The 24,197-nt window shown below is 47.6% G+C and overlaps 1 protein-coding gene across 11 annotated transcripts in view; it reads right to left on the bottom strand.

Annotated features, from left to right (window-relative positions):
• The window catches only part of KLHL29 (kelch like family member 29), a 601,388-nt gene that overhangs the window by 14,421 nt on the left and 562,770 nt on the right, over positions 1–24,197 (bottom strand). For 10 of the 11 annotated variants that reach the window (XM_073335871.2, XM_073335864.2, XM_073335869.2 and 7 more), the window contains 2 exons: positions 21,390–21,583; positions 8,124–8,268 (listed from right to left, as the gene is read on the bottom strand). In XM_073335871.2, coding sequence (XP_073191972.1) covers positions 8,124–8,268; positions 21,390–21,583 — 339 coding nt within the window. The remainder of the gene's footprint in view (positions 1–8,123; positions 8,269–21,389; positions 21,584–24,197) is intronic. The other variant, XM_073335868.2, reaches the window with a different exon arrangement.

The raw sequence follows: 24,197 nt of genomic DNA on the forward strand, positions 1-24,197 counted from the left end.
TCTCTCTGGTATTTTTCCCCTCCCTCCCTGCTCATTATGGTGGGGGACACGGCAGGTGGGGCCCCTCCAGCAGCCCCAGTGGCCTGTCCCCTGCCTGCCCCTCCATCACCCCCCCCCAAGCCTCTACCTCAACTGACGCTGCCAAACCACCTGCCACCGCCCCTGCCAGGGCGCCGGCAGCGGCAGGCACCAGGGTGTCCTCCACTGCTGCCACGTCCCTCGCCCCCTCAGATTCTGGGGGAACCCCCCCCAGCCGGCGGGAAAGGCCAGGGTAAGAAGAAGGGCAAGGGCGCCGCTAAAAAGACCAGGCCCTCCTCTGGGGCAGGGACTGCCCCCACTGCCGCAGCCCCGCCACGGGCCGCGGCGTCGCTGCCCGCTGCTCCCTCCACCAGCTCTGTGGGTGCCCCTCCTCCGGCCCCCAGGGCGTACACCCAGGTGGCGGCAGCCCCCGCGCCTGCCGCTATGTCATCTCTCCCGCCCACCGCCTCCGCTACCATCTATAGCGGCCGGGACCCCTTTCCCACCATGACCAGGAAGCACGGCGTCCGTTGCCTCCTGGTGCCTGCCTCGCCTCAAGTGGAGACCCACTTGCGGGCATTGACGAGGGTGGTGGGCCCACAGCCATTGTGGCGGCCTCCAAAATGTATGGCAAGGTCTTCGTTGTCTTAGCATCGGAGGCCGCCACCCAGGAGGTGGTGGAGAAGGGCCTGGCAAGGGGGGGGGGGGCGTTTGTCCCTCTGGAGCTGCTAGAGGATGTGGGCATCCCCCTGGTCCTGACCTCCGTCCCTCCCTTCCTTTCCAGTGCTGCCCTTTTACCCGCCCTTTTGATCCTGGGGAAGCCCATTTCTGTCGTGAGCCTCTCTCACTGGGCTGCAAAGACCCCGCCCTCCATCACGTCCTCTCGTTCCACCGGCAAGTGCAGCTTCAACTGCTGCTGGCGGCGTGTGGCGGAGAGGCGCTTGAGGGGTCATTCTTGGTCCCCTACCAGGCATCTGGGACCCCCGAGCCCCGGCAGGGCCCCGGCCCCGTCATCACAGGTGCCCCTGGCTGCCCGGTGCCTGGAGCTGCCCCTCCTCCTACTCAGTCCACCAGTGCTCCCGCTCGGGCCCAAGGGGTGCTTCCCCCAGCGTGCCCAGACGAGCGTGAGTGCCCCACCCCTGCTGCCTGCAATCCGGTGGGGCCCCTAGAAGAGGGTGTGGCAGGGATACTGCCAAGCATGGGAGAGGGCCCGCCCCAGGGGGAATCTTCCATCCCTCATGCCGCCCCACTGCTGCCTCCTACAGTCCCTGAGCCATCGCCCCTACCCCCTGACCCGACCCCTGTTAGCCGGCCCCCGGATGATGCCATGGAGGGCTGGGCCCTAGTCCAGGGGAAGTGGGGCAAGCGGAAGGCTCGAGCTCTGCTTCTTTCCTCCGATGTGGAAGCCCCCGCCATAAGACCAGAAAGGGGGGCACTGATGCCGAGCCCTCTGCCTTGCCCATGGGTGCGTTCCATCCACCGGTACCGGCTGGGGAAGACGTGGCAGCATGGGAGGGCAGTACTACCCCTCCACTGGCCCCCGATGGAGCCCCTCCTGCCCCGTTACCATCTGGAGCCCCTTTAAGCCCTGAGGCGAGCGTCACTTCGGGCACTGGCGGGGAGAACTCTGGGATGGTGGAAGGAGAGCTCCCTTCCATCTATGAGGAGATCGAGGCCCTGGGTCTGACCTCGGTCACCCAGGGGGAGGATGACCCTCTGCCAGCGGGGCTCAATCTGGGTGACCTCACGCCAGCCCCCACTTCTCCATGCTCCCTCCCCATCACTGCTGCTTCTGCTCCTGCCTCCGCAGGTTCCCTGGACTCCTCCGTCTGTCCGGCCGCAGGTGGCACCCTGCTGTTGGCCGCTGAGCCCACTAAGGCAACCGCAGGTGCCATGTGGCTGGGACCCGAGCCCCACGGGCTGTCCCTTGTGGGCGTGGGGCAACCGACCTCCTTCCTGGGCGGGGACTCCACTGACAATGCCGTGGCTACTACGCCAGCCATAGAGCCAGAGCCCGGCATCACGGAGGGTCCCCTTCTCACCCCCAAGATTCCTGAGCTTGACCGAGAGGGGCCATCTCCCAGCAGCCTGGCTACCGGGGCCCAGGATCCTGCCTTTGCCCTCTCCCTGACTCTGCTCCCGACCCCTGCCCTGCTCTTACTCTGGATCCCTGCCCTGCCCCGATGCCAACCCCATCCCTGTCCCCTCCACCTCCCGTGATACCACTGCTGCCCCTGGGACCGTCATCTCCTCACTCCCAGAGGGTAGCCCCCAGGGAGCGACCTCTGTATTTCCCTGTCCCGACTCACCAGGGGCTGCTATCTTTTCTCCGCCACCCCCAATTGAGCCGGGATCTGAGGGGGGCTGCGTGGCACCAGCCCATCGGGCGCCATGTGGGGGGTCTGCCCCTTGCCTGCCCGTCTCGGTGGGCCACGGGGCTGTGTCAATGGTCTCCCCGGAGGAAAGCCGGGGGGCTAGTGACCTCGGCCCCCCCATATGCTGCGAGAGGAGCTGCAGGAGTTCCTTGTGGACGTCCGTGGCTCCGGTAACAAGGTGCAGCTCACTCTCCAGCGATGGGGGGACTTCCATGAAATCCTCTGGGCCGCGAGGGCCCTCATGGGGGAGGGTAAAAGGCCTGGGGGGAAGCAGGCCGCTGCAGCCTACCAGTGGGTCCACCTCTTCCGTGACTCCTTACTCACCTACGGGGTAGGTCTCGGATTGTTGCGTGGCCCGTTGGGAGCCATGAGCATCCCTGCTGGCGAGGATCCCACTCAGCCCTCTTCATGGCACCTCTCACCATCGCAACGTTGACCACCCAGGGCTGTAGGATGGGTCTCCGCAGTTGCCAGGTGCTCTCCTTCTTTTGGGAGGGGGAGTACTCTGTGGTTTTCCTGCAGGAGACCCATACGGATCCAGCCGCTGAAGACAGCTGGCGGCTGGCCTTGGGGGACAGGATCTACTTTAGCCATCTCACAGTTCATACGGCTGGAGTGGCAACCCTGTTCTCCCCCGACCTACGGCCCAAGGTGCTGAGGGTCACCGAGACTGTGCCGGGCCGCCTGCTGCACCTCCGGGTCCATATGGAGGGGCTCGTGGTCAACCTTGTTAACGTCTATGCTCTGACATCGGCCCCGGCGCGGCTGTGTTACTTTCAGCAGGCATCTGCCTTCCTCAGCACCTTGAATCCTAGTGAGTGCCTGGTCCTGGGCAGGGACTTTAATACTACCCTCGAGGAGTGGGACCGCTCGGGGACTGAGCAGTGCCCGGCCGCTGCGGACGTCCTCCGGGAGATTGTCGACCATCACTCTCTGGTGGACGTCTGGCGCGACCACCACCCGGACGACGTTCACCTTTACCCGGGTGGAGGCTGCATCTACTTATCACGTTTCCATCTTTCACGGGCCCACTCCTCCAGCATCCGGCTGGCTCCGTTCTCCAAACATCATTTAGCCACCGTGATGGCCTCTCTCTGCACAGAGAGGCTGGGGCCGGCCTATTGGCATTTTAACAACAGCTTGTTGGAGGATGTGGGCTTTGTGGCATCCTTCCAGGAGTTCTGGCTGGCCTGGCGAGGGCAGCGGTGTGCCTTTCCCTCAGCGCGGTGGTGGTGGGACCTGGGGAAGGTGCACGCCTGGCCGTGACTACACCCGGGGTGCCAGCCGACAGAGGGATGTGGCAATAGGGCGGTTGGAACGGGAGGTCTTAGAGCTAGAGAGGCGTCTGGTCGCCAGCCCCGAGGATCCATCCCTCTGCGGGGCATGCTGGGAGAAGCAGGAGGAGCTCCGGGCCCTCGAGGACCATCGGGCCCAGGGTGCCTTTGTTCGATCCCGCATCCACCTCCTTCAGGAGATGGATCGCGGCTCCTGCTTCTTCTACGCCCTGGAGAAAAAAAGAGGGGGGGCCAAGAAGCACGTCACCTGCCTCCTAGCAGAGGATGGCACCCCCCTCATGGATCTGGCAGAGATGTGCGAGAGGGCCAGGGCCTTCTATGCAGGCCTTTTCTCCCCGGATCCGACTGATCCTAACGCTTGCAGAGTGCTCTGGGACGAACTCCTGACAGTCCGTGTGGGTGAACTAGACCGGTAAGAGCTGCCTCTCACTCTGGCCGAGTTCTCGGAAGGCCTCTGTCGCATGCCCACCAATAAATCTCCGGGCATGGATGGGCTGACCGTGGAGTTCTACCACGTGTTCTGGGATGTCCTCAGCCCAGACCTAGTCACTGTCTGGGCCGAGTCTTTGCAGAGCGGGGTCCTCCCTCTTTCCTGCAGGTGAGCTGTGCTCGCCTTATTGCCGAAGAAGGGGGACCTCCACGATTTATGAAATTGGCATCCCTTGCTCCTCAGCACGGACTACGAGGTCATAGCGAAAGCCATCTCGCTGCAGCTAGGGTCCATGCTGGTGGACGTGATCCGCCCAGACCAGACCTACACCGTCCCGGGCCACACCATCTTCGACAACCTGTATCTGGTCTGGGACCTCTTGGAACTCGGGTGATAGGGACAGTCTGTTGTTCACCCTCCTGTCCCTGGATCAGGAGAAGGAGTTCAACAGGGTGGACCACGGGTATCTCCTGGGCACTCTGCGAGCATTTGGCTTCGGACCCCAGTTTGTGGGTTTTCTCTGGGTGCTGTATGCCTCCGCAGAGTGTCTGGTCAGGCTCAATTGGACCCTGACCGAACCGGTCAGCTTCGGACGAGGAGTACGGCAGGGGTGCCCCCTCTCAGGCCAGCTGTATGCTCTGGCGATAGAGCCCTTCCTCTGTCTCCTCCGCAGGTTGATGGGGTTGGTGCTGCGGCTGGTCCTGTTGGCGTATGCCGATGATGTGCTCCTCGTAGTCCAGGACCCGGGCAACTTGGTGCGGGTGGAGGCTTGCCAGGCCATCTACTCGGCAGCCTCCTCCGCCTGGGTCAACTGGGTCAAGAGCTCTGGCTTGGTGGTAGGGGACTGGTGGCAGGCGAGCTCCCTCCCACCTGCGCTTCAGGCCATCCGGTGGAGCGTGGGTCCACTGCTCTATCTCGGCATTTACCTTTCTGCCATGCATCTGTCTCTGCCGGAGAACTGGCACGGTTTAGAGGGCAGGTGGGAGAGCGGCTCCAGAGATGGACAGGATTACTCTGGTGCCTCTCCCTTCGAGGGAGGGCACTGGTGCTTAATCAACTAGTCCTGTCCATGCTCTGGTACCACCTCAACACCCTGATCCTGGCCCTGGGTTTCCTGGCCAACCTCCGGACATTGATTGTGGAGTTCTTCTGGTCAGGACTGCACTGGGTCTCTGCAGGGGTTCTTCATCTACTCCTGGAGGAGGGAGGGCAGGGCCTGAAGTGTCTCCGCACTCAGGTCCATGTCTCCGCCTCCAGGCCTTGCAGAGGCTCCTTTATGGTGCAGGTAGTCTGGCGTGGAGCATCCTGGCACACGCCTTCCTGCGCCACTTCCGAGGGCTCCGATATGACCGGCAGCTCCTTTATCTCCATCCGAGAGGTCTTCTGCGAGACCTCTCAGGGCTGCCAGTCTTCTACCAGGACCTCCTTCGGACCTGGAAACTGTTCACAGCGACCAGGTCTGTGGCGGCCTCCGTGGGGGAAGATCTCCTCGCGGAGCCCCTGTTACACAACCCCCAGCTCCGTGTGCAGGTGGCGGAGTCCCACTCGGTGTGCCAGAGGTTGGTCCTGGCAGAAGTCACCAGAGTCGGAGACCTCCGGGACTACGACCGGGGAGACTGGCTGGATCCCCTGACGCTCGCTCAGTGCATGGGACTCTCCAGACCTCGTACTCCCTTGCGCGTACTTCAGGAGGTGAGGGCCACTTTGCTGCCTGCTGCTTGGGTTTACCTCGACCAGGTCCTAAGAGAGGGTGTGCCCCACCCCACACCCCAGGCCCTCCGGACCTTTTCATCGGGCCCCTGCCCCATGGACCTGACCGACACCCCCGCCCCTTCACCATGAGCTGGCTACAAGAGCTGCAGCCTGTCCCTTTCTGGACCGCGCCAAGGAAACATATATACACGCTCATGCTCCACACCCTTCACATCCTCACCCTCACGTCCCGCCCCGACACAATGTGGAGGGATCTCTTGCCACCTCTAGAGGGTGAGGAGTCCTGTTGGGCTGGCCTATATTCCACCTTGGTCCCGAGGCCCACCAGGGATATCAGCTGGCGGCTCCTTCATGGGGCCGTGAGCACGGGTGTGTACTTGGTGTGGTTCACCCCAATCCCGGCCACCTGCCCCTTCTGCGGCGTGAGGGAAACCCTGGTGCACATATACCTGGAGTGCGCCAGGCTGCAGCCCCTATTCCGGCTCCTCACAAATATTTTGTTAAGATTTTGGTTGCACTTTTCCCCTCACCTCCTTATCTATGCACTCCCTATCAAAGGCCCCACTAAGTCATGGGACCTCCTGGTTAACCTCCTCCTGGCCCTGGCTAAAGTGACCATCTATAAAACCAGGGTGAGGAGGTTGGCCGATGGAGTCTCCTGTGACTGTGGGGCCTATTTCCAATCCTCCGTCCGTTCACGCCTTCGGGCAGAGTTTCTCTGGGAGGCGTCCACTGACTCCCTTGACGCCTTCAAGGAGCAGTGGGCACTGTCTGGGGTTCTCTGCTCGGTGTCCCCGTCTGGTTCCCTTCGTTTGATCCTTTGACCGCACTCCTGTCCCTGTTGTTCATTAGTTGTCCCTGGTAATTACTTGGTTTTCCAGGTCCTGTGGACCCCCCTCTTAGGCTGAGGGGGAGATCCTTTAGCAGTGGGCTTCGCCTGCCCACTTCATGGATCCCAATAAGGCTACTCTGCTGTACCCAACTGGCCTGGGTCTATCACAGTGGTTAATTCTGTGTTGTTAAATAACATCTGCATTTTTTTATTTACTTAAAATCCTAGATAATGAGGCAACTCATGTAAACTGCAGCACACCCTTTATTTCTGGTTTACAATCTTTAAAGAAAAATATCATTAACTACTGTCTGAACACAGTGGGGTTCTCCTCAGTTCAATTTCACTCTTGAGGAACAATGAAAATCTGTAATTAGCACAGAAACAGCAGGAACACAGTGGCTTTGGCTGGAAGTTGGCGTGTGATTTTTTTAATCTGTTTGCTCCGGGACAAAATTCAGCTCAGCAGTGAAAAAGAGGGCGCTCTTTTAAATATAAAAAATGTGGAACTAACATTTGAAATGGCTTCTTCAATTTTTTTAGGTGGTTTCTGTCCTTATTTTGAAACCAAAAATAAAATCCAAGAGGAGTTTTTAAAAATATACGTTTGGGCACGTGTTACCAATGATGCAGTGTGGCTCCATCGCTAAGGAGCTGCCTTGGTGGTCAGGAGAGGTGGCTTCTATGGCTAAGATTTTATTATGGTTATTTTTAGTAAAAGTCCTGGACACAAGCAATAAACAAAAATTCATGGATGCTGTGACTGTTCTGTGACTTTCGCTGCTGCGGCTCCATGGTTTCCCCCACCACTGTGGTGACGGGGAGCAGCAGGGTTCTCTCTCCTCCCTCCCCGCAAGGCTGTCCCTGGTCAACAGAACCCTGAGGAAGGCCCCCTGAGGAGGCTGTTGCCTGTCGCTGGAAACCTGCAGGGGGCCCTGAGGGGGCTGTCACCTGTTGCTGGAACCCTTCCAAGGCCACGCTGGCTGGCAGCTCCAGTCCCGCAGCCCCAGGGACTGAAGCAGAAAATGTCAGGGAGGTCTCTGGAAATGATGGATTTTGTGACTTTTGTGATCTCTGTGACAAAAACGTAGCCTTACCCATGTGAACTGAATATTATCATCCCCATTTTACAGATAGGTAAACTGACACACAGAGCATTTGTATGGCTTGCCCTGAGGTCATGCAGCCTGTCAGTTGCAAAGTACTGATTAGAACCCAAGAGTTCGGCCTCTCTGTCTCTCATTGCAAATCATGGTACTCAAATATTAAGGGACAAATGTTCAGTATGATGCACAAGGACATTAAAATACACCCCTAGGTATGTATAATGAAGATGAATAAAAACATATTGTATACATCTCCCTTCCCGCTGCCACTCTCACTATTATTATTATGTAGTCATTTTTTTCCAGTAGAAAATACTGAGGTACTGGTAATTCAATCTTAATGGTTTTTCTCACCTGCAGAACTGCCTGGAGTGGTTCATGTTGGGACCTGCTTTAATATTGCCTTTCTCTGGGTCATAGATGGTGGTTGCTCTTGCATAAGCTCCTCCAAGAATAAAGATGAACCCATTGAGAGTGACTGCAGGAGCATATTTGTTATCTGTCAATGGAAAGCAATACTGAGATCAGTTTCTAGGCTCAGGTTTGGAGTTGTTTTTGTTTAGAGATAAGGCACACTTCTCTAAACCTCCAAGGCTAGGGAAAGAAAAATGAGGAAATCTTTTTTGTTTTTATTCTTTTCTCCTAAACTTCTCAAAGGCACTTTCAAAGTTCATCATCAGTCCTTCATTCCCCAGTAACCTCCCCGCCCAACTGGTAAAGTTACAATTATCCTCTCCAAACCCTAACTGAGCCACAGTGAAAGCTCTGTTCTTGTATCTGAAATTAATGTGTCAACTTGTTGCAGAGTTTTGAATTGCTGCAAATCTTAACTCACTTTCCATTCCTGAGCAGTGGCTCAGTACAGATGAACCCTAGAGCAAAGTATCCCACTTCTTAATAGTATTAAAAATAGATTATCCTTTATTAATAGATTATCCTTTATTAATAGATTCCTTTTTTGCTTGTGGGTGGGTCCCAACACATCTAAGCATATTTTCTGGGGCCTAACATTTCTCCCTTAATCTTTCCTGCAAACATAACCTAGAGCATGTTCTGCAGCTGCCACTGACTTCAACTGGAGTTGTGAGTGCTCAGCATTTGTGACATGTTAGGCGCCAAATGTCCTAAACTGATTTCTATTAAAGTTTCCAGGGAATGCTTTAACACTGCGGCGTTATCTGCAGAGTTATCAGATGATACCTGGTAAAGTTAACCATATCATTATTTTAATAAATAATTTGTGAAATTTAGCTAGCAGACTTGTTCCATATATCCCTATTATAATACATCATATGCTTATACATGCTTTAAGCATGCTGGCTGATATTTTCCATGCCTGGCATTTGTCTCAGGCATTTCCACTAAAATGGTCCAGCAGTTTCCAGGAACGAGATTGTTGGTCTGCACATATTAAAAAACTTCTCAAATCTTGAGTTGAGACGTTCTAGCACCTCCGTGCTTTGGATCAGGGACTTGTAATTTGGCAGAGTGACAGGAACAACCCTTTTTCTGTTCCAGTGAAAAGGTGCCCAAATTTGGCCAAGTTATAAGCCTCTGAGAAATCTCAGTTCGCACATGCTCAGTAGAATTTGGCAGCTAGTCTCTGAAGATTCATTCTGCACTAGACGAAAGGGAGAGGCTGGGGGCGGGGCTGAAGAATCTGTAACCACTAGACCACACGCTCATCCAGAACCTGCAACTGAACCAAGGCGTCCCGAGTCTTAACATTTCTTTATGGGTCAGTAAATAGCTGGGAAATCAATAGCAAAGTATGTGTCCCCACCCCTCTGCAGTGGCAGGACCACGTAGACAACAACAGTACTGCACCAGCTACTGAGGTAGCTCAGGTGGTAGAGGCCTGTGCTATGGATCTAGAGACCCCAGCTCTACATGGGGAGTCAATATGGTTCCAGGTGAGGGGATATTTTTCTTTTCATTTTTAATTTTTTTTAAAACATAGAATGTTACACACAAAACAACCCCCCAAAACTATGTTAAAAGAACATTATCAAGGTCAAAGCACTCAGAGGTTAGGAAATGCCTGAATTAAGGTTGCCTCTTAAACCTTAAGTCAGCCCTCTTGTGTGTATGCCTTATGGTAGTACGTGAGTGTGTATTTAAAATCTGTATCATGAGGCATATGCACACAGAACAGAATTAAGAAAACTTTCATTCAGGCATTTCCTCACTTGTGAGTAGATTTACTTTAATGACAGGTTTCAGAGTAGCAGCCATGTTAGTCTGTATCCGCAAAAGGAAAAGGAGGACTTGTGGCACCTTAGAGACTAACAAATTTATTTGAGCATAAGCTTTCATGAGCTACAGCTCACTGCATCCGATGAAGTGAGCTGTAGCTCACGAAAGCTTATGCTCAAATAAATTTGTTAGTCTCTAAGGTGCCACAAGTCCTCCTTTTCGATTTACTTTAAGTGGACTTTTTTATTTCAATGTGAGTTGCATGCGTGCTTAAAGTTAAGCACATGCTTATGCGCTTGTCTTGAACAGGGCCTAAGTTAGTTTCCTTGCAAAGACTACACTGAAAGTAAGTGGCTGTGATGTGATGCATGCTATTGTTCAAGTTTTAGCAGGAAAGACTCCTGCAGAAAGTTGGGCTACAGTATATGCTCAAACTTTTAGTTTCAGCCTCCAGGGGTCATTGCATGTCAGCTGTCTGTGTGCAGTTAGTAAAGTGACCCAACTGTAGAAAGTACTGAAATGGCTAAAGCAAGTTACTGGAAAAGACAGAAGGAGTCTGTTGCTAACCAAGTATCTATATGCATATGTCAAAAAACACAAATGTACCCTTCAGAAAATGTCATCGCTCTTTGTGATTTAAAAAAAAAAAATAGAAAGCTGGGAAGAAACTAATTCACTTAGAAGACAGAACAATATCTTCTCAACTCCACTAAGCCATTGTAACATAGCAGAAAGACTTATCTGTCCTAACACCTCTTATCCCACATGTTTCAAAATCAAAACGTGTGAGTGTGTGTTCTCTATATTTAACTATCACATTTTTCTGGTCTCTTTCTGGATAACATTCTGCAAGAGAGTGTATAGAGCCCACAAAGAGAGCTCAGAATTAAACGTCCAAATCTCACAGGAAAATTATTTTGGGCTTCCTCAAGGCAGAAGTAATAACTTCTCAGGAGGCTGAATTGCTGCCTTCATATTCCAATTTATCAGCAAAAAAGAGGAAACCCCCTTGGTTATTTAAATAGTGATACTTTTCTCTTTTTAAATAAGCGGATGGGCTGGTTCTCATTCTTTGGCTAGAGTCAATCAACTTTGATTCCTATCACTATTTTCAGTATTTCACCTATTCATAATCTTTTATTGTTTTCAACTTTAGCCACAATTTCTAAGTAAGTACAAAGTAAATTTGAGAGGAAGAGATTTCTCCTACTGGTTTCAGGAAGGGAGAAGTTCATAGCAAGCAAACTCTTGATCTCTGGTGAGGACTTTATATTACAAAAATATAAGGGAACCCCACAGAGATGGGGATCAGAAAAGATATAAACCAACATATTTTGTATTACTGTGGCTGCAGTAAACTCCCACAGGTACCACTGATTTATCTCCAAGCTCGTAATTTCCCCTTAGACTTCATGGTTTGATAACCAAATTTGGTCTTCCAGTTTCTTCCAGGTGAATGGCCAATATCCATCCTTAGCTCTCACATCACTTGGATGCCACCAATTCCCCTTCCCTTCTCAATTTTCCTCTTCAAGGTTGGACAACCTTATTCAAACACTCCACATGCTCCATTCCACCCCCCGCTTAAAGGTCACTTGCTAGCAGGTTAGTGATGAAACCAGATACTAATTGTCCAAAGCCATGTTTTGACTGGGCCTTTTTGATGATGATGATGATGATAGATATGTCGTTGAGCTCCCATGAACAGACAGCTTGGGCCACATCACTGAGGAACAAAACCAAAGCACTCTATATATTAAGTGGTTAGTGGGGATGGGTAAATGGGGAGGGGGGGAAAAGGAGGAGGAAGGGGTTAGGGTGACCAAACATCCCATTTTAGCCAGGACAGTCCCTTTCTTAAGCCCTGTCCCAGCCGTCCTGATTTTTTTGGCAAAAGTGGGCATTTGCCGCATTTGCTCTTGCCAAACGGATCAAGTTGGCAAGAGTAAATGGGACAAATGCCCACTTTTGTCAAAAACGTGGGGTGTGGGGGAATATGCAGGGGAGGGGGTGAGCAGCGATGCCAGCCCCAGCCTTTGGGAAATATGGTCATCCTAGAAGGGGCTGAAAGAGAAATGAGTTGTCATTTCCACAAAGAACCCTTTCAGCAGCAGTTTGAAGACATCTGGACACTTTAATCCACTTCCTGTCATAAAATCTAAATTGGAAACTGTCCAGTATTCCATGAATAGTTTTTGCAACAGAAAGTTAGTTGAGATTTAAATGCAAAAAAAGAAGTAAGAATTTTTTTTAAATGGTAGGAAAAAGTCCCCTGCTTTATTATTTCCCCCTATAATTTTGCTAAGAACTATTGTTCAAAGTGGAAGAACTCACTTCATAACTCCATTCACTGCAATTGTTGCTCTTAAAAATAAAGGGGCAGTTTAAACTCAGTGAGTGATATTCTTTTAGCAATAAGCCATTCCAGAATGTGGTTTGTACTTGTAGGAACTCACTGGGCAGGTGCACTTCTTGGGTGGTTGAAAATCTAGCCTATCTGAGACATATACCAATAACCTCAAAATAACAATATGTTCCCTCTGGTCTGACTTATGGCTACAGTATCACATTAATAAACTATATATTCAGTAAGACAGAATTCTAAAATGTCCTGCTGCACTCAGCAACTGCTGAAAGATCTTACATTGCATTCCAAACCAGTGCTTGGTTACAGCCTGAAATGGTATTAAAATGAATGGCGGAAATGATCCCTGTTGTAAACATCTTATTGAAATCACACCAGCCAAAACATTTTTTTCAGAAAAATGCTGGCACGCCACTTGTATGACTGTATCCAGATATTATTCCTACTGAATAGTCTACTGAATTCCTTATGAGGTGAATATATGTATGCTTATGAAACAGACTGGAAAACTAGTTAATGGAAACCAAATCTGTTTTAAAACTGCGTGTCTCCACTTCTCCCTGCATACCTAAGGCAGAAAAACTCATGATTTGTGTAGCAAATCAACATACAGGAATGGGATAAGATGACATCCCTCAGCAGCCCAGAGATGGCAGTCTGATTCTTAACATAGCTTGTGAGGTCTGAACTGCAAATATTGTAATTAGCAGCTAGTTCTCAGATTTCAGACATTTGGCAAGGAGCTGCTGCAGCTCCTTGAGGCCAGTGTCCTCGTGGGAACAGGAGGCAAGGAGAGAAGGGGAATGAGTACTATACCGCTGACCAAGCACACACCCAACTTCGGATCAATGGAGAGTGCACCAGAGGTGACAGTGCAGAAAATCTAAAGAGGAGGGGTGAGCAAATCTAGGGACTAACAGAAGGGGTAAGAACCACAAATTCCATGCTCATCTAAACCACATAGCTAACTGGCACTTGCTCCCTCTCTCTCTAATATAAGATTTTTGTTTACTATATAGTAGGTCATGATGTTCTTCCAGAGGACAGGTAATACACCACAGGCACTTAAATGAATCCTTAGCAAAGTCTCTTGCCTTCAGTCACAACAGTACCTTTTTTCTGTATGAAGGAAATCTGTATTTTTCTAAAGCAAGATGCTTGTAGCTCACGGAAGCTTACGCTCAAATAAATTTGTTAGTCTCTAAGGTGCCACATGTCCTCCTTTTCTACCTGAAATAGTGTGTTCAATTCCGGACACCAACTAACCAAGAAAATACTGATGAACTGGAGGGCATTAGAGGATCGCAACAAAACAGATCATGAGGCTGGAGGGATTGACTTGCGAAAGACCAGAAGAGCTGAAATGTTACCAGCTTTGGTAAACGGAGACCTTAATAAATATTGAAACACCAAGGAGGGAGAGGCATTATTTAGAGTGGTACATGTGGATTATAGCCAAGTGAACTGAAGAAAAAGAAAATTGAGGTTTAACACTGGGAAAAAATTCTGAGATCTAGTTCTATGTAGCATAGCTTCCCAAGGGACGTGGTGGAAGCGCTAGAAAATATGCTGTCTGGAACAGTCCAGCCCTGGCAGAAGGATGGACTAGAGAGTCTTCTGTATGACCTTCTTGTCCCTGCTTTCTCTGATCCTGAATTTCTAAAAGAAAATCACAGGAATTGTTACTCCTTTAAATTAAAAAAGACAAAATCAGCCCTGGAATTATGAAGTAGATATTGTCTTCAAAGTGTTCACGACAGCCTTAGTGCTCTGACTGAACACTCAGGCGGGGCATAGAATTAGCTGGTTAAGTCTCTCAGACATTCCTATGAAGCGGTGATGAAGCTCCTCAGAGACCTGGCCTCAGATCTTTCCCTAGTATCTAAATTGCTGTTTACCGTGCGCTGTCTCGGCACATTCCAGAAAGCAGTGATACCCACCATGGGAGAAAAGGATGCCAAGCACATCTTTGGCCTACATGCGAACGCCTCTAGTGCCTGTCTGCCCTTTCTGAGGCAAAAGAGTGAACAACATAGCCCTCTATACCTGAGATCCTCTTGAGAGAAACAGCCAGAAACAAATTGAAATGATAGTTGGCGTTCTTCTCAGGCTCTAAATGTCTTTCCTTATCCAACCTTACTGAAAGGAATCTAATAGAGCATTGCCATCTTCACCAAGAGAAAGTTTCCATGACAACAAATCACTGAGGAGCTGGTAGAGACTTGTGCAAGCCCCTGGTTAGCAGAGAGAGCCACAAAAGCAAAATTTAGGCTTCCATTTTAGTAAAAAAAAAGTAAGTTTCTAGCCCTTTTCTTCCAAAATGTGAACTGATATAAATCAACACAGCCAGGGGAGGTTGGCAGGTGCAGCAGGAGAATGTGTGAAGGGGAAGGTGTGTGCGTTGGGGTAAGATCCTGCCAAACACAGTCTGTGTGTCAAGGAAACCACTGAGCTTGGGCATAGCCAAAGAATGATCTCACATTCCCTCCTTCAAATCCTTAGGCCAGCTCTGATTATAATGGTGTGATCAAGGCAATGGGAATCTGATACAGGAGTAGGGGGATGGAATTAATTGATAGGGCCTGACTGGAAATGTTAAGACTGGCTCATCCTGTTGACAGTTTCAGCCCTCTCAGAGGCTGGGACTGAGCTGACAGGTTGCACCAGCTATTGCCAGGGCAGTTGCTACTGGGTAATCCCTTTTTGTGTTTCTATGCACCTGCCCCGACAAGAGCTTTCTAGAACACATGGGAGACATCAGATGTAGTCCCATGAAATCATCCTAGATGCAAGGAAAGGAAGCCAAGCTGCAGCTGCACTGAATGGCAATCCTGCAGCCCCTATCCCTTCCTGCCAGTGCTTGCCTGCTCAGTCTGAAGAGCAGGCATTGGGAAGGCACCTGGAGCCCTGTTCTCTCACTCAAAAGCCGGGGGAGGCCCATCTCCATCCACCAGTCTGGGGAGAACTTCTGCAGTCAGGGGAGAGCTACCCACCTTAAGAACAGAGGGGAAACTCCACCAGTGAGGCAGCTAGGGAAACAGAGGGTGGACACTTGCCAGAACTGAGTCCTAAAGTCACCACCCCTTGCCACCATGTGAGAGTTTTAGCTGAAAACTAGGGGGGAACCTAATGATCCAGAGATGGACATGGTATAAGAAATTAGATTTAGACTAGATACCAGAAATGTTCTTGGGTCCCTGACCTGTGCTTTCCCACACCACTTACCAGATTTTAAAATTTAACTATGGAGATAGGTAAATAAAACTCCTATTTTGCATATAAACTGTGGGCAGCTTTAAATGGAAAACCCACTCAGAAACACAAATCAAAACTTATAGTTACATTAATGTAGGCAACTGATTATTTGATATTGCATAAAGGGTACATTTTAGTGCCCTAGCATTAGACACGAAGTGAACTAAAACACAAAGTGACAAGATGATTATGCTTATTTACAATCACTGACTTCAGTATGTCTATAGTGGTCTTGTTAAAAAAGACAAGCCTTAGGACGTTGTGCATAAAATACATTTTCTTCAGCTCTGCAAGGACAGCATAGCAAGAAATGAAAAGGTAAGCAGTGCAAGTATGAATGCTGGTTTGATTTTGTGGCACTACATTTACCCAGAATTGTTACTAAGTGGCAGCTTTGTTAGATGTTAGGACTGGGAAGAAGAGATGTGAGACTGTTTAACTACAGAATCCTGCCAATCAACAGCATCTCAAGTCCACAAAGGGTATGTCTACTTTGCAATGAAAAACGTGGGGCTGGCCCAGGCCACTTATTTGGGCTCACAGGGCTCAGGCTAAGGGGCTGTTTAATTGCGGTGTAGATGTTCGGGTTCGGACTGGAGCCTGGGCTCTAGAACCCTGCACGGTGAGAGGGTCCCAGAGCTCAGTCCACAGCCCAAGCCTGAATGGCTACACCACAATTAAATGGCTCCTTGGCCCAAGCACTGAGAGTCCGAATCAGAAGGCATGGGTCAGGCACAGAGTGTCTAACTGCAGTGTAGACAAAACCTTACAGACTCCACTGAGTATATTTCCAGGTCTGCAGTCATCAAAAAGTTATTACTGCTGATAACTATTTCGTGACCTATGGGAAACATGTTTCAGTCCTACTGCACAAGTATTTCATTTGGTACACTTACTGGCAGGCTCAGCAGAGAAGCCAGGGATTAAATGAATGTAGACCTTCTTATTCCTAGGAGAAATCTAAGTGGCATAGATTGGAGGCAGATTGGCTGGGCTGTGTGAAAGAGCTCACAATATTGTTGTCTATGCTGTATCTGTTCTATGGAGAGAGTACTTTGGTCTCCAGCTTGTTTCACTAGCATTGAGATAATTTAAAACAAATTACTTCCCTAAAATGCCAACATTCTTGCCAAGGTTGGCTTGGATAGGTTAGCACCCGACTTCTTGGAAGTAATGGACTTACAAGTATGAGCTACCGTATGTCAGACCGTTCCCAGAGAGTAGTTATCAGTGGTTCACAGTCAAGCTAGAAGGGCATAACGAGTGGGGTCCTGTAGGGATCAGTTCTGTATCCAGTTCTGTGCAGTATCTTCATCAATTATTTAGATAATGGCATAGAGAGTACACTTATAAAGTTTGCAGACGATACCAAGCTGGCGGGGTTGCAAGTGCTTTGGAGGATAGGATTATAATTCAAAATGATCTGGACAAACTGGAGAAATGGTCTGAAGTAAACAGGATGAAATTCAATAAGGACAAATGCAAAGTACTCTATGTAGGAAAGAATGATCAGCTGCACACATACAGAATGGGAAATGACTGCTTAGGAAGGAGTACTGCGGAAAGGGATCTGGGGGTCATAGTGGACCACAAGCTAAATATGTGTCAAGAGTGTAACACTGTTGCAGAAAAAACCAAACATCATTCTGGGATGTATTAGCAAGAGTGTTGTAAGCAAGACACAAGAAGTAATTCTTCTGCTCTACTCTGCGCTGATTAGATCTCAACTGGCGAATTGGGTTCAGTTCTGGGCACCACACTTCAGGAAAGATGTGTACTAATTGGAGAAAGTCCAGAGAAGAGCAACAAAAATGATCAAAGGACTAGAAAACATGACCTATGAGGGAAGATTGAAAAAACTGGTTTCAGAGTGGCAGCCGTGTTCATCTGTATCAGCAAAAACAACGAGGAGTCCTTGTGGCACCTTCGAGACTAACAAATTTATTTGGGCACAAGCTTTCGTGAGCTAAAACCCACTCATCAGATGCATGGAATGAAAAATACAGTAAGCAGTATAAATATTACAGCACATGAAAAGATGGGAGTTGCCTTACCAAGTGGGAGGTCAGTGCTAATGAGGCCAGTGCCATTAAGGTGGAAGTGGCCTATTCTCAACAGTTGACGAGAAGGTGTGAGTATCAGCAGAGGGAAAATTACTTTTTGTAGTGATCCATCCAGTCCCAGTCTTTATACTGCTGACTGTATTTTTCACTACATGCATCTGATGCAGTGGGTTTTAGCCCATGAAAGCTTATGCCCATATAAATTTGTTCGTCTCTAAGGTGCCACAAGGACTCCTCATTGGGTTTTTTGTTTTTTTAAATTGGGTTTGTTTAGTCTGGAAAAGAGAAGATTGAGAGGTGACATGATAATAGTTTTCAAGTACATAAAAGATTGTTACAAGGAGGAGGGAGAAAATTTGTTCCTAACCTCTGAGGACAGGACATGAAGCAATGGGCTTAAATTGCAGCAAGGGAGGTCTAGGTTAGACATTAGGAAAAACTTCCTAACTGTCAGAGTGGTTAAGCCTGGAATAAATTGCCTACGGAGGTGGTGGAATCTCTATCATTGGAGATTTTTAAGTGCAGGTTAGACAAACATCTGTCAGGCACAGTCTAGACAATACTTAGTCCTGCCATGAGTGCAGGGGAGTGGACTGGATGATCTCTCGAAGTCCCTTCCAGTCCTATCATTTTATATTTGCCCACCCTGCATTCTCGCCACTGATTACCTTAGAATCACAGACTGGTTTTAAACTCGTATTAGTGGTTGTGAAAAAAGCCCTTTAAAGGGTTGGTCCTGGTTACATACAAGAGCTGCTTGTATTCTGGGAATCTGAACACACATAACACTTATTTAAAGAGCCCATTATCTTATCTAAGGTCAACAGAGCACCACATTTTTACTATGGGCATGAAATACTGGAATTAATCCCATTTTCCTTTTATAAAAAGACCACCAAGTCCCATTCTCTCTGCCTTTGTTTTTTGCATTGTTCATCACATTGAATGTGGAATGTCATTCTCCTGTACAGAGTCCCCCAACCTTTAGTGGGAGGACATTTTATCAGTGTGGTTACTACTACTACTTAGCAGTTGCAAAAATTAAGTATATTTTCAATAATCTCAGGGCCTTTTGATCAAGCATAGTATCACTAGCAGAGATGTCCTCCAGTAGGGGTGCAATTTTTTCAGTCTCTTGTGTTAAACGACTTTATAAATTTGCAAATAAATTGGCCGTATTTATTTCCCAATAAAAATCACAGAACGTTACACTTTCAGAATATTGTTAACTCACTACTTACATTTTCTCAAAAAAAGCACAGATACCATCCCCCACACCCATCGATGGTTTTGATGTATTTTTTGTTAGGAAATAATACAATTTATTTGAAAATGTATGATGTACCCATCTTGGGATATTTTTGGATGATTTTTCCAAGCACGCACGGCCTTGACACGTGCTAGACAATATAATGAGTCCAGGGAATGAATTCTCAGCTACTGCGGCACTTGTACTAGTTTGGTAAGGAAAAGGAATACTTTTTTGCATAATACATTCATTTTTGCAGTATGCTCTGAGCACAGAAAAACCTCATAATGTCACTCAGTCGATTATATGAACAGCAGCCGTTGTGTCCATGTGATGGAAAAAGCCAGGAAACAGGTTTGTTAGCATTGCTGTAATACATAAATATGATTGTTGGTAGCTGATGCCCTCCTGCTGGGTGCTTCATGCTACATCATATGCATGTCATGTTATGTTAGACTGGACACAAAGAACAGCCAGGGAAAAGGAAAAGAGCAATGCTTTATCCACAGGGGAAGCTATAAACACAGATTTTATAGGTGACAACTGACTCCCCAAGACTTGCTTCTTCCACAATGCCTGAAGTAGGGATGTAGTAAATAAATAAATACATAAATAAAATAATATTAATAATTAATATACAGAAGGGGGGAAAAGTAGTTTATTTTGGACATCCATATGTGCTCAGGCCTAACCTGAATAACCATGTCCTAGTAGTGCTGCACCCTATGGTTGCATCCTATCTAACACTGAGTTTAAAATCTTTAGGCAAGGCACCCTTGGTTTGAAGTGTCAAAAGAGTCCCATGTTCAAAAGCAATTTAGGCCTGGATCTTCAAAGGTGTTCCGGCACTTGGGAGTTCAATGGGAGTTAGACGCCTAAATACGTTTGAGGATCTGGGCCTTAGGAAACTAAGTCTCATTGAAAGTCAATGCTATTTAGATGCCCATGTCACTTTTGAGAATGGATCTTAGGGTCACAGGCGGCAACTTTCCTTGGCGCCGGTGGGTGCTCGCGCCCCCCAGCCCCGACTCCACCCCCTCCCTTCCCCTGTTGGACTCCTCCCCAAATCCCTGTCCCAGCCCTGCCTCTTCCCGAGACCGCCGCGTTCCTCCTCCTCCCCCCTCCCTCCCAGCACTTGCCACGTGAAACAGCTGTTTCAGGGGAGAAGCAGGAAGCAGCGGCGCGCTCAGGGGAGGAGGCGAAGGCAGAGGTGAGCTGGGGCACGGGGGGGGGGGGGAGCTGCCGGTGGGTGCAGAGCACCCACAGAGTTGGCTCCTATGCTTAGGGAATGTCTACACTGGAGCTGGAGGTGCAATTTTTCAGCCTTCATAGACATACCCGTGCTAGCTCTGATGGAGCTGGTGTGCAAAAAAATAGAAGTCTAGCCACAGTGGCATGAGTGGTGGGAGGGGTTAGCTATTCTAATATGTACATAGGTTCTCAGACGGGATCATACTCAGGGCAGCTAGCCCATCTCTCCACTTGCACCACCACCACCACCATTTTTAGCATGTTAGCTTGATCATAGCTAACGTGTGTATGTCTATTTAAGCTGGAAATTATATCTTCCAGCTCCTGTACAGACATACCATTAGGCTTCTAAGTCACTTAGGGTTATCTCTGTAAATGGATGTAGGTGCCTAAATGCCATTTTAGGTGCACAGGTGCGAAATTTAGATCCTCAAAACCCCTACTTGGCTGCCACATAACTCTGTAGGCACCTATGTTTCCATTGGTAAAGTCCCCTGGGGCCCTAATTTCTGATGGTGGGCATGCACAAAGCCACCTAAGTCCTGACTCCCAAGCTGCTTGGCACCTAAGTCCCTGCTCTGATGACTATTTAAGAATTTAAAGGATCTAGCCGTTAGGTGCTTTTGAAATTTTTAGTCCCCCGGTTTTTCTATTTGTTCTGTAAGACATGTAGCGCTCGCCTGGGCACTGTAAACATAACTAATAAAAACAGTGCTGGATCTTCATAGTCCACCTGTCTTGTGGATTTTCTATCCTGCAGGGTGAATTCCATTGAACAACATCTGTGAGTTCCTGCAAAAAAGACCTTTGCTTCCTTTGGGACAAGAGGAATTTCAAAACAGTAATAATAATCCATTAAATGAATGGCATTGTTTTAGGCATGAAGTGACATTTGATGGCATAACAAAATGTTAGTACACTGTATAATGTATAGGGTATCCATATCTGTGTTGTTTTCCTTTCTGTCCCCACCTTGAACCCAACCCTTCTAGCTAAATAACCAGGGGTATTAATGAGTGTCATTTGCCTTGAGTGAAGGATCCAGACCACTGAATCTCCAGGTTAATATATTACATACTGTTACCAACCCCATCCAGCATTGCTATTACAAACACCTTTTCCTCAGCCTTTTATTAAAGACATCTTTACATTCAGCCCCTTTGGTTTACTTATTTTGTGGTATAGACATTTATATCCTGACATTTATTTCTTTTTTAAATTGTGAAATGCTGATCACTTACCGATCATTGGAGACTCTATAAAACTCCATGCATTAGTCTGAGGGACATATGACTGAAGGACTCCAGCGGCACGACCAGCTTCATTCACCCCACCAAACACGTAGATCTTGCCACCACAAACAGTGGCAGCTGCAGAATGCACAGCCTTTGGCAGAGGAGCTATTGTCTCCCACTGATTGGTGATTGTGTCATACCTAAAACAAAAGCAAAAGGAATAAGTCCAGATAATACAGTGATGGATGTGTTGTAAATGCATGACAGATTGACAGATAAAATATACAGAGAGATAGGCAGCTAGGCAGACAGATAAAACAGACCTGAAAACATACCTTCTAACACCAAAGCAATCCAACTGTTTTGGTAGATAATGCCATTAATGCTGCTTTCTAACCTTTAAGAAGATAACGATAAAGGCACAGAGAAAACCAGATCTATTTCTTCATATGCCTCTCAAGCCTAATTATAGCTGGAGCTAAAGAAACTCAGGACATCTTTGTCAAGAAGACTTCCACTAATTAATTTCTATTAATTGGAATACAGTAAGATTATTCTTGCAAATCATCGTGGTGATATCCAACAGCAACCAGAGGCAGGGAATTGTTAATATACTTGAATTGTTTAGCTTGTGAAGCTCATCTCATCATCAAACATAATACAACATGATAGCTCTTTTTACTCTAGTTAACTAGCCATTAATGCACATTTTGTGCATGTGTAAATTGCCTCCATTTAATTGCCACTGTATGTATCAAGCTACTACTACACTTCATTGCAGGATATTGCAAATGTTAATGGGGAGTTTGCTACTGGAATAAGATTTCCTCATTGCATCCATTTTTAACATGTAGCGCAACAGAAAAGAATATTCATTAGAGCACTAAATTAGTTTTAAGGTCATCAGTATCTGATTTAATTAAGCCATTGACCATAAGGATGTGCAGTTAATAAACAATGGATTAAGATTCATTTTAGACAACGTCCCAAGATCAGACATCTATTTTTTTAAATAATGTGGCAGTGATCCAAAGAGCTCCAGTAAAATGAGCCTGGGAGACAGTGGAAAACAACATGGTTCAATATTTCCATGAAATGGCACATTCAGTCAAATAGTAGTTGCCTAAATGGTAGTAACTCGGAACAGTTGATGACAAACACACAAGCCTTCATCACCCATTCAGAGCTTTGGCTCCTGATCATAGGACGGATGCTTACAACATGCAAATACTCTAGATTCCTGGTCTTCAGAATCTCTTTCTGAAACTGATATATTTGTTCCTAGTGATATTCTCCATTTGTGACACATCTCTCAGTCTGCCAGGGTATGTCTGCACAACATCGGGGAGTGAGCCTCCCAGCCCAAGCCCACAGACTTGTATTGGTCAGGCTTGCGTAAGAGCGCTAAAACCAGCTGTGTAGCAACTGTACTCTGACACTACAATTTGGGTGGCAGCTTGAACTCTCAGGCTGCGGTGACAGGGCGGGTTTGAGAGCCCAAGTTCCAGCCTGAGCTGGAACATCAGAACACTGTCTGCGTGGCTATTTTTAATGCACTAATGCAAGCCCCATCCACACAAGTCTGTGGACCCAGCCTGCTCCCAGAGGCAGTGTAGACATACCCACAATGTCCAAACGTGGAACCAAACAAGAGATAAAAGACAGGTAATAGAGCAAGGAGCATAAACTGACAGGAACTGATTTATTTTGCACTAGTAACATTTCAATAAAAATAACTGATCACTATTAATAAATTAATAAAAATGAAAAACCAAAATGGAGGTATATTTTAATCAACTAAAATGAGGGAATTTCCATATAATAAAGAGTACTGAGAAATGCACTTTCTAAAGATTTTCAACTTAATGGCACAGAAAAAAACAGAATCATTAGGAGAAGAAACAGAAAAAATATCAAATAATATGGAGGCAGGAACATACGATGGGGCACAATCCTGTACTAGATCTAATTTTTAAAATTTGGTGCCAAAAATAAGGTACCAACTCTGCATTTGACTACCAAAAGCATCACTTAAAAACTTACGATATAATTGCACAGTGATATAAATCTCATATTTGTATGCAATACTAATAGAATCACAGTACTGGAAGGGATCTTGAGAGGTCATCTAGTTCAGTCCCCTGCACTCATGGCAGGACTAAGTATCATCTAGACCATCCCTGACAGGTGTTTGTCTAACCTGCTCTTAAAAATCTCCAGTGACAGAGATTCCACATCCTCCCTAAGCAATTTATTCCAGTGCTTAACCACCCTGACAGTTAGGAAGTTTTTCCTAATGTCCAACCTAAATTGCCTTTGGTGCAATTTAAGCCCATTGTTTCTTGTCCTATCTTCGGAGGTTATGAAAAACTATTTTTCTCCCTCCTCCTTGTAGCAAACTTTTAGGTATTTGGAAACTGTTATCATGTCCCCTCTCGGTCTTCTTTTCTCCAGACTAAACAAACTCAAGTTTTTCAATCTTCCCTCATAGGTCATGTTTTCTAGACCTTCGCTCATTTCTGTTGCTCTTCTCTGGACTTTCTCCAATTAGTCCACATCTTTTCTGAAATGTGGCACCCAGAACTGGACACAATACTCCAGTTGAGGCCTAATCAACACGGAGTAGAGTGGAAGAATAATTTCTTGTGTCTTGCTTACAACACTCCTGTTAATACATCCATCCATCCCAGAATGATGTTTCCTTTTTTTGCAACAGTTTTACACTCTTGACACATATTTAGCTTGTGATCCTCTATGACCCCCAGGTCCCTTTCTGCAGTAATATTCATGGCAATATTCACTCTCATCCTAAAA

This window comes from Lepidochelys kempii, chromosome 3 (assembly GCF_965140285.1).
Source record: "Lepidochelys kempii isolate rLepKem1 chromosome 3, rLepKem1.hap1, whole genome shotgun sequence".
Lineage (NCBI taxonomy): Eukaryota > Metazoa > Chordata > Testudines > Cheloniidae > Lepidochelys > Lepidochelys kempii.